This window comes from Onychostoma macrolepis, chromosome 05, assembly GCF_012432095.1.
Source record: "Onychostoma macrolepis isolate SWU-2019 chromosome 05, ASM1243209v1, whole genome shotgun sequence".
Lineage (NCBI taxonomy): Eukaryota > Metazoa > Chordata > Actinopteri > Cypriniformes > Cyprinidae > Onychostoma > Onychostoma macrolepis.
In genome coordinates, this window is record NC_081159.1 from 18851054 (window position 1) to 18862223 (window position 11170).

Below are 11170 nucleotides of genomic sequence, written 5' to 3' on the forward strand. Positions count from 1 at the left end.
CATGAATAAATTACATTTTATAATGAATTATGATGAATATTTCACAATATTGCTGTTTTTACTGTTTGTCTGTACTACCACTAGATGGTGCTGCTCTACTGTGTGTTTGCAATGGTCATTTAAACTATAATTCAATATAATGCAAAGAGAAAAAATGCATGGTTATGAGAATCACTGTTCTGCTGTACTGTCTCAAGAGTTTACTTGAGTCATTTACTTGATAAGTACACATATTGTTCCAAGTGAGAAATTATGTCAAAGAAACTGTTTAAACATTTGTGACCTAGTCTGGCTTGTTTCATCTGAGAACTGAGGATTCCATCCTATTTTTTTTTTCTACATATATAGTTTTTTCTGCTTTCCCCTCTCTTTCTTCTTCTCTCTTTTTATACTCATCTCTCTCCCTGTATCTCTCTCACATTCTCTCTCTCTCCCACTCTCTGTACTGCTTGCATAGCTACTGCTGCACTGGTGATAGGGAGCTTGCATATGTGAAATATTAATAAGAAAATGGCTTATGCATTTTTAACTATGTGCCAGCCAGACGTAGTCTCAGAGGAGTGTAAATTCTCCTCCAGACCAGGTGTGGAGCTCCTGTGCAACTAACTAGTTTGGTAACTCATAACCTTACAAACTGCCTTCATCTTTGATAATATGTTTTTGTCTTAAATTCAGACCATTATATTAATCCCAAACTCAATCCTTCACGTCTTTCATATGTGAGGTAAATACTAACTCTATAATCATGATGATAAAGCTAAAATATCTCCAAAGGAAGTTTATGGCAAGATTTAGCTCACTTGTAGGGGTTTTTCCAGAAATCTCAGCTAAGTAAAGCCACCCACACAGGACACTTCTATCCTCTCAGTAACCTTTTAGTATTCTCTCTTTCTCTCTCTGTTTCTAGGTCAGGGATTAGGCAGAGAGGCAGTAGTGAGTGTGTGCTCTGCACTGCTGTCCACTTCAATCTACCCAACCAGGGCTGATCTCACAAAATATAGATACAGAGAGCGAGAGAGAGAGAGAGAGTTGTTGGCGGTGATGGGGGGTGTCAGAGGCTCACATGGGGAAAACAGAAAAAGAGGGGAAAAATCAGAGGAGAACGGGCAGAAAGAGAGGAAAAGGCAGCTAGCATGGTAAGCATAGCGAGTAGCTGGGTTGTGTAACATGCAATCATGTTTTGTTCCATAAACACACACGCACACACACAGACTTACACTGTTTTCAAAATGCGAGGCACTGCTGCACTGTGAAACCAGAAACCACATCAGACCTCAGACCTTCAAAGACAGAACTAATCCTGTTCTCACCCAAACCTGATTGTAATTCAGTCATTAAGCATTCAGCTCGACGCCCTGCAGAGCTCTGGCTTCGATTAAGAGCCTAGTGTTGACTGGTTGAAGTTTGCTGCTGATATATTGCTGTATGTACTACAGGGTCTATAATGATATACTAATATAAAAAGGTGAGATTTAAAAACTGTTAGATATTGCATATTGCGTACAGATATACTGATTACGTTATAAACATACATAAATGTGCATATCCATTTATATATATATAATTCATAATATTATTCATTTTTTGATTTAGCTTTTATTTTATATTTTAAGTTTAAGTAGCCTAATTTTGTTATGTGCTTCTGTCATTTTTATTTTTTAAACATCTCTATATAGCTTTATGTTAGTTTTAGTTTGAACAATTTTAGTATGTCACCGTCAGCTTATTTCAGTTTCAGTCAATTTTAATTTTAAGTTTTCCATCTAATATTTATATTTTATTTTATTTCAGCTTATTATTTTTTTTCAATTACCAAAAACAACTTTTTATTTACTATAACAACTGTAAACAAGATTATAATATATAATGTAATATAATATTAAACATGAACATGGCAATGTAGTCATCCATTTTAAGCATTCATTATTAAAAAATATTCATGGTAATTTATAATAATTATAATTTATAATATATTTGCCAAATGCCATGATTGACCAATCAGAATTTAGTATTCAAGAGAGCTGTTTAAATAATAGCACTTTATAGCTACCTGATAGCTACTGCTTCTAGCTCAAACATAATACTGAATTCGTACAGGGGCATTCAGTACAAAGAAATTTAAGGAAACAAACATACATGATTTTACACTCTTTTTTATGTTATTGTTTTCTTCTGCTTCAGGAGAGACCTCAGTCCAGCCTCTCTTTTCATCTGTGTATTTTACAATTTTTTTTTTCTATCACAATACAGGTGCTCTCATCCAGACTACCATGATGTAATCCAACTGTAATCCCAAACATCAAAGAACCACACAGCTGTCATGTGTCACAAACACACATCCACACACTCTCTCTTCAAAGACTTTTGCAATGTGCGTTTGGCTAAAATTTGCTTCTGACTCATTTTTTGAGGAAAAATATCATTCATTTTTAAAACACTGTTAATGATATTGTAACATTTCTTAGTTAGCTTGGTTGTTTTTGCCTTTTGGCTCTGTGACAGACACTCTGGCCATATGGTTCAGCTTGAATAAGGCATAAGACCTCCTTGTGACCTTTCAGAGTGTATAAACACAAACATTTGCATACACATATGCACAAACACAGTCATATGACTGTGTAGCAAATGGCATACAGGAACACAGCAGATTACCTCGTATTTTATCTGTTATTAAGTACACAATCAGACAAATTCAACAAACAAAGAGGCACATCCACTCATAGCTGCTTGTATCATTATGTTAAGAAGCTTTTGCTATTGTATGCATTATTTACACATATACACATTATAATTATATGTATTTATAATTATATAACAGTCATAGTCATCTTCTGAATAAAATGGCTTTTAACAATACAGCCATGCGTTATAAAGTATATAGATTTGCTGTTTTAACTGTCTAACTAGGATTAGCATGAAGAGTCCTTGGAGTTATCTAACATTTCAGTCATTATTCCACTATCTTTAACACAGTTCCATGGAAACCTACAGAATATCTACTTTTAATGAAGTGTTAACCTATTGTAACAATAAACATTATTTTACATATACATTTTCATAGTATTGTCATCAATAAAACATGTACTTCAGGGTAGTATTGCAAATAGGACAACTTGTATCCGAAATACGGTTGTTAGTCAGTCGTTCACGGTGTTTTGAGCTCTGACCACTATGTGGCATTGTGTTTATTGTTAGTGTTAGTTTGCTTGAGAGAACTACAGATCCTGTTGTGCCTATGTTTAAATATAAAAATAAATATATTGAGTGAGTGAGTAAGTGAGTGAGTGGTTGATTAAATAAATGAATTAATAAAAGTATAAATGACTGGCTGAATGAAGGGAGGAATGATTTTAACCTCATGCTGTCCTAGTTAGCTTGAATATAGTACAACAGTGCCATCACGTGGCTCCTTTAATTAATGCACAAGTGTGTTTTTAAAAATGTTTTATTACAGTTATCATATACATACGAATTCTACACATTCAAACATTTATTTATTTATTTTGTAATAATAACATAACATTTTTTGTTATTTTTGTACAATTCATGATTTGACACCAACAACATGACAAAAGTCTAAATTATCCTACAAATGACCTAAGCACACTTTTAGGAAACTTCTGCAGGAGACTTTTTTTTTTTTTTTCTTTATTTTTTTTTAGTTTATTCTTTGTTTAAGTAGCACAAGATTTATCATGTCAGTAGCTGTCACTTTAAATGCAATTAATTCAAAGTGTTTATAGTTGTGCACACGTTTTTGTAAGTGTCCTCATATTGTCTATTTCTTTTTCAGGGAATCCATATTTCCTCTCTTGCATGCCATGAACTGAATGCCTTAATAAATGCATGAGGGTAAGTTTGTTCTATGTGTAAGTACAGAACATTTATAGATTGATACATATGTCCTTGAGTCTGAGTCGGGGCGACTGAAGGTCTGTGTGTAGAATGATAAGATGATTCTTCCATCCTATGCAAGACACATCTTCACACCTTTCCGTCCAACCAACCTCCACAGCTCCAGTTGGAAATCACTCCACTTCTAGAGCACAAAAAGATAGATGTTTCTTTTCTAAATACCAATTACACTGCATTTTAATCAGCTACTCTTGCTAATGCTGTTATTGACAAGAGTTCCTGTACTGTTGTCATTGTGTGACTGATAAGAGTTATAGCCAGTGGTGTAATTGAGTTACAAGGTGGCATCAAATAGCTGCCATTCAAACTAACTGACCTGATATCAGAGAAAGTTATGAGATCTGCATACTAATCTGCATGTTATATTAATATACAATTGAATACAGTATATGTTACACTCTTTTCCTTAAAGAGATAGTTCAAATAGTATGAGTTTCTTTCTTTAGTGGAACATACGTTTTTTTTTTTTTTTTTTTTTTTTAAAGGATTCTTTTGTATGAGTGTGTATATACAGTATATATATATTTGTTGATTGAAATAAAGCTAAAATAAAATGAAAAAATATATAAATATTAAATGAAGAACTTGAACTTGATAAAAATACTTACAATTAAAACTGAAATGAAAATACTTCAAAACTAAAACTTCATAGAAATTCTAAAAATAACAAAATAAAATCAAAATAAATAAACGAAAACAAAAATTAAAACTGAAAGCTGAAAATCTAATTAAAATATGAATAAACACTATAATAGTATATATATATATATATATATAGTTGATTAATATTATATTATTATTAATATTAGTTTTTAAACTACCTTTCGAATGTGTCCTTTGATGAGAAACTATGAGTCTACGATGAGACAAATCTTGGTGACTATACTGTCAAACATATGCAGCAGTGCAGAAGAGGTTAATCTGAAAGGACAAACGTGAAGAGGGCACACGGAGAGAGAGAAAGAGAGGACTACAGGCAGAGACAGGTGAGGAGAAGAGCAGGCCAGCTCTGCTGACTCAGGACATTTCAAAAGTGTTGATTTCCGCTCCATTTCTCCAGCCTCTTTGTAATTCTAATGAGAGTGTAAAAGGTGTCAGGAGCCAGAGAGGGAGTAGGCAGAAGAAGATAGGGTGAAAGAGAGCAGATCAGATTAAATATCGACTGACTTCAGGCTGTCCGATGCAGACAGGCAGTGTACTGAGTCATCATCTGTATACCCTGCCAGCTCGGCTGAGGAGGACAGACAGAAAGAGGATGAGCAGACAGAGCCGGGAGGGAGAACGAGGAAGAGAGGAGTTACCCAGGGGAGAGTGAGGAGAGCAGTGAAACGTAGGGCTTGTGGGGGAGGAGAGACCAGCATAAGTAGGCGAGACAGAAAGCATGCTGTCAAGTAATGAAGGGAGCGAAAATAAGAGATGGGATGAGAAGAAAGAAAATGCAACAGTGGCTGGACGGAATACAAAACAAATACAGGATCGAAACTAGGACCACTCAGATGAACATTTATTAAACAGGCTGGAGATCTCTGGGAAATGAGAGAGAAAGGATATTTATAAAAGTATACTAGTATAACTATGCCAACATTTAGATCTTATACACAATATGAAAATGAAATGATGATAAAAGGGATAAAAAAAAACAACAACTAAAAAGTAACACATTCTAACTAACTAGTTACTCAACAGTATCAATTCTTCTCTGTAAACCATTGCTCTGAGGGCAAAGAAGGGACGCAAACTATTCTGTCTTAAAAGATATAAGTAAGCCATGCTTTTAGTGTCTGACAAAAAAGATGCTATAGTGTTTTTACACTTTTTTTTTTCTTAAATTAATAATGCTGCTTTGATTGTATGAGTATTACAATAATTTTATATTCTCGTTAATCTCGTTTCATTTTTCAAAACTTCTTGTTTGTCAGTGTAGCCTATTTATGCCTCCTCTGGGCCCCAGCAAACCTCGAGTAATTTTAAGATGACTTAAAATTATTCAAATGAATGTCTTATTATTATTATATCATTAACACATCATTCTACTATTAATTCAATTAAAATAAATGAAAATCAACAAAAATCTAAAACATAAATCACATAGAATTTTTTTTTTTTTTTTTTTACAATATTGGGTAAAACACCACTGGGTAAAATGTACAATGTCGGACAATTTACAAGCATTTGGGGGGGAAACAAAGACAAAACAAAAAAAACATTTACTTGACGGTTTCTTAGCCACGTGCAAGTTTAAGTGCGGCCACAAGATGGAGACAAATAAAAAACAAAACACTGAAGGGAAACACGGTAGGAACACGCAGCAACATCGAAAGCTCGAGTCCCTGGTAGGTCTTTTTTTTATTTTATTTATTATTATTTTTTTTTATTAAACAGAGTACAATAACTCATAGAGGTAACAGCATAGTATAAGACCAAATACAATAACAATCAGCATCAAACCTTAAGGAGATCCACAATACATAAGGGGAAAAAAAATGAAGTAATTAATTAAAAAAATTAAAACACAAGAAACTTGGACATGTCCGATGATATTTTCGTGGCACAATTTTTAACTAACTTTTTAACTCCTCTTAACTGAGGAGTAGAATAGTTTAAATTCGTTCATGAAATGTTCAAAGCAGGGGCGAGAGTCTCTCCACTTACAACAATGTATATGATATGTAGCAAGTAGGAAAACAATATTCACAATGTCTGATATTGAATTATCTAAACCATCAACATAAAGCAGGATATGGTTGATGTTAAATACAGGGATGTTTGACATTTTTAAAGTGAGTCCCTGGTAGGTCTGAGGTAAGGGGATTAGAGTCTCTGATCCATTGCTTCAGTAGATGGCGGTAATGCTCAATATGGGATTGCGAGCCGCCAATAAAAACGAGAAGAAGAAGAAGAAACACTGTAGTCAAATAAGGAAATGACGTGAGGCGTGCAGTATTTCTGATTTGGGAAGCCAGGGGAGCTGGAAAAGCTTTCATGGGGCAGTTCTGCTACAGTTGTTCAGTTGTGACATGACCGATAGAAAGAAACGACAGTCAGCGAGAGCACGAAAGCAAAGGTACGTCAGTCTCCACTGTCTGAATTACTTTTAGGACATAAAGAGGTCAGAGAGAGGCAGTGGAAGCGTGTGATTTCCATCTGCTCTCGTGTCAACACGTGTAACTTTTTGTCATCACCAAATATAGCCGAGACAAGACGCCTTTAAAGACAGGAACACGTGTAAGAACTTTTTGGTCCAAGTAAATCCAGTAAGAAATGAGAATGAAGGTGAACAGATGCAACTGTACCACATGAACTATTTTCAGTAACTATTTATAACTCTCTAAATGTACCTATTTTTTAATCTATCCCAAAGACTAAAATGTTTAGTGAGTGTGGACATCGATATACCGTATGTCCTATATTTATTCATGCTTACATTTTGTTAGTAGACTACATGTTATAATAACTTGGCAGTCATTTGTCTGTCAGTCTGTCAGTGATGCTTCCTGACAGCTGAGTTCGGACAGCAGAGCTGCATTTGGATCCAGGTGTCTGAATATGACATGGGCTTACGCTTCAGCTCTTTAGGTCTCATTACAGGCTGAATATTTGGCTTTTGACGATTTCATTGAAATTATATTTTCATTATCAGTATCCATATAACTCCAACTTTGTCTAACTGACATTAAACCATTTATTCAGTGAATGCATGCATGACTAGTTCTACAAAACTAGTACTTAAAAATTGTTGTGATGTGTGTCCTGCTAGATGAGGATGGTTGTGCCCAAGGTTTTCTCACATACAACAACATACAGAATTTTTTCCTCCTGGCCACATTCACCTTTCTCATTTGGGGGCATGAATGAATGATTTTATGAAAATATGACCTAAAACAGGTAATATAATACAGTAATACAGGTATTGTGAAAAGCACAGTACGGAAACTTGACTAATAGCAGTTGATTATAACATTTTCATAAGAATGCAAATGATTCATTTTCTGAAATACTAATGCGTTTTACACTGCACAGAAGCTTCATCTGAAGCAACATATATATACCACGGAAAGATACATTTATACAGACTTATGATGCATCAGGGACCGTATAAATACATTTACACAAACTACAACTGCAGAAAAATGAAGCAATTTTTTTTATTTTTAAATGAAGCAATGTACATAGAAACATACAATAAAAATGAGGGACTACCTGTAATATATAGTCTTGCATAAATGCAGATATGATATAGCTTTATTATAAATTACTTTCTCATTCAGATCTGTGGTAAAACTAACTAATTTTGATCTCTGTGGTCAGGAGTTGCACAAAGATGGAAGACTGTTTGATAGAAGACCAGACAACCTTTTACTCAAAGGCAGAACACTATTGGAAGGAAGTTCCACCTACTGTGGATGGAATGCTGGGGGGTTATGGCAGCATTTCTAGCATCGACATTAATGGCTCCAAAAAGTTTCTTCAAAAATTCCTTGGGGTGAGTAGTTCTAAATTAATACTTTAATTCTGCAAGCACAAATTAAATTGATCAAAAGTCAAGACATTGATGAAAATAAAGACATTTATAATGTTACAAAAGGTTTTCATTTTAAATAAATGCTATTCTTTTGAACTGGCTTTTCATCAAAGAATAATAATTAAAAAAAGTATCACTTTTCACAAAAATGTTATACAGCACAGCTGTAAAATATAATAAAACAGAAAACAGTTTTTAATTGTAATAACATTTCACAGTATTGTAGTTTTTACTGTATCTTTTTTTTTTTTTTATAAATAAATGCAGCTTTGGTGAACATGAGTCTTCTTTCAAAGTTCTTTCCCAAATCTTTGAACATTAGTGTAAATGGGGGTGGGCGACATGACCAAAATCTTATATCGCAGTATGACTAATTTTATATCACGATATAGTAATTTTTTTTCTTTTAAAAAGGTTTTTATGATATTAAAATCTTTGATACCATAGAATTTTCATAATCCTTGTCACCAATGTCAATATCAAACTAATACAAGCCTAAAAATAGACACAAAAAAAAAACACTCAAGCTCACTGAAAATAAATAAACAGTCAGTGATGAAATAAGTATAAGAAACTAATTGCAAGCAATAGGACAAAAAACTACAATAAATAAGAAACACTACATTGTGTAAATTAATTAGCCTTCATTGTGTTAATTATATCCATCTATCTATGATAGATATAATTAACACGTGTATTATGAATTGATTCTCTATATATATATAATTATTATTATTCTTTCAGCTGTTTCCTCTCTCTTAAGACCTAAATCGCTGTCTTTATGAGGATACTTGTCAAAACGGGGATTCCTGACGCATACAAGTGTGTTTATGTAATAGTTCAAAGTCAGTCACACAGAAACAGAGACGGCGCACGCATATAGCTCTGTTGTTTGTTTCAACGGCTTAAAATCGGTTGTTTTAAAACTGCAGTGCTTAAAAACGTGTGTCCATGCTACAGATGTAGTCCCTCGTTTAGGACCGAGCTCCTCGTTTTGTTCTGGTCATTCTCCACCTGGTTCTGTCTCCTTCACGCCCCGTGGTGGTGTGTAAAGATTTAATCTTTTGGAAGTCTACTATTCTGAATACTAGTTCACTGTCAAGTCTTATAAACTGATTATTTGAAAGAAATATTGTGAAACTAACTGTAATCTTTCCCACAGTTACTCAACTTTCACCTAACCACAAATGAAAGCTCATGAGAAACACACAATCATTTGGTTTTCTGTTTTACTTTAAGGAAGGCCAGGGTAAGACTGGGACAGGCTGTGCTCTGGACTGTGGTGCAGGAATCGGCCGTATCACCAAACGCCTGCTGCTGCCCCTCTTCCGTACAGTGGACCTAGTGGACGTGACACAGGAGTTTCTGGATAAAGCTCGTAACTACCTGGGTGAGGAGGCCAAGCGAGTGGAGAACTACTTCTGCTGTGGTCTACAAGACTTTCAGCCCCAGCCAGAACGCTACGATGTCATATGGATCCAGTGGGTGATTGGTAAGGCATACAATTCACTTCTTTCACTACATTAACTATGAACCGAAATGGTGAAAATGACCAAATGTATCTTCTATTATACTTTGCAAAAAAAATGTGTCTCTAGGTCACTTGACCGATGACCACCTGGTGGAATTCCTGAGGCGTTGTCGGAGCGGTCTGCGTCCAGATGGCCTGATTGTGGTGAAGGATAATGTTTCATTTGAAGGTGTAATACCTGATGATGTAGACAGCAGCGTGTGTCGGGACCTGAATGTATTACGTCACCTAGTATCCCGGGCTGGACTCAACATCATCTGTGAGGAGCAGCAGCAGAACTTCCCTGAGGAAATCTATCAGGTCCACACTCTAGCACTCAGATAGCTGTGAGCACTAAACGAGGGGTTTTTTATGTTTGTTCGGAAGCCAATAATGTGAGAAGTTAAGATAAATGCTAGCTACACAAGAAGCTACGTGTTACTGCCAATGTTATCACCATTTTTTTAAACAAAAAAGGCACAAGACTTGAAGGTGACCTTGGGATTTTAAGCAGGGGAGTTTTACTTGACCTCTAGAGTTTGTAATATAAACAGCTAGGGTTCATCAAGTGGCAAATGGTAGCTTTTCAGATATCCAAACAGTTATACACTCCAGTTGATCCACAGTTTGAAGTGTGGAAGGCAGAAACAATCAAGAAAAAATGTAAACCACGCACACTGCTTTGTGTTTAGCAATAGGTGTGCTGAAGACTTGAAGGAACAGTTGACCCAAAAATGAAAATGGTCATGTTTTCACCCTCATGTTGTTCCAAACCTGTATGACTTATTTTCTTCTAGTGGACAAAAGATGGTATTTTGAAAAATGTCTGAGTCATACAGGTTTCCACAGTCGTACAGGTTTGGAATGACATGATAGTGAGTATTTGATGACAGAATTGTTTTTTTTGGGGGTGAACTTTCCTATTTAATCAGAGTTCAACGTGTGTCTATGGCACTGAATGGTGTGTGTAAAACATTTTAATAACTTATATGGCAATTTGAATCTATACTAGTTAATGTTACATGTGTGAATTTACAGCTGTTGACAGAAAACTCTATGAACCATATGCTGTATTTTGCCTTGAATAAACGAATATTTTGGAGCAGTGTTTGTACAGTGTTATTGTGTATAACAATGGTTCTCAACATTTTGGGCTTGAAGGCCCCTCGTTGTCCAACACAATATTCATGTCCCCCGTATATGCTATATTTGTAAGATAATTA

The 11170-nt window shown here is 34.9% G+C and overlaps 1 protein-coding gene and 1 long non-coding RNA gene across 3 annotated transcripts; both read left to right on the forward strand.

Annotated features, from left to right (window-relative positions):
• The first annotated feature begins 299 nt into the window (after nucleotides 1–299).
• On the forward strand, nucleotides 300–3265 carry LOC131541492 (uncharacterized). The gene is made up of 3 exons (XR_009271521.1): nucleotides 300–724; nucleotides 908–1136; nucleotides 2251–3265. It is a non-coding gene; the product is annotated as an uncharacterized LOC131541492 (long non-coding RNA).
• Nucleotides 3266–6812: 3547 nt separating this feature from the next.
• On the forward strand, nucleotides 6813–11052 carry ntmt1 (N-terminal Xaa-Pro-Lys N-methyltransferase 1). Of its 2 annotated transcripts, XM_058775009.1 has the most exons (5): nucleotides 6825–6979; nucleotides 7673–7800; nucleotides 8224–8398; nucleotides 9677–9929; nucleotides 10036–11052. In XM_058775009.1, exons 3-5 carry the CDS (start codon nucleotides 8237–8239, stop codon nucleotides 10290–10292), a joined length of 672 nt encoding a protein of 223 aa, XP_058630992.1. In that variant the 5' UTR covers nucleotides 6825–6979; nucleotides 7673–7800; nucleotides 8224–8236; the 3' UTR covers nucleotides 10293–11052. The 2 variants fall into 2 exon arrangements, with proteins under 2 accessions (XP_058630991.1, XP_058630992.1); XM_058775008.1 differs by lacking the exon at nucleotides 7673–7800 and having other exon boundaries at nucleotides 6813–6979.
• Nucleotides 11053–11170: the final 118 nt, after the last annotated feature.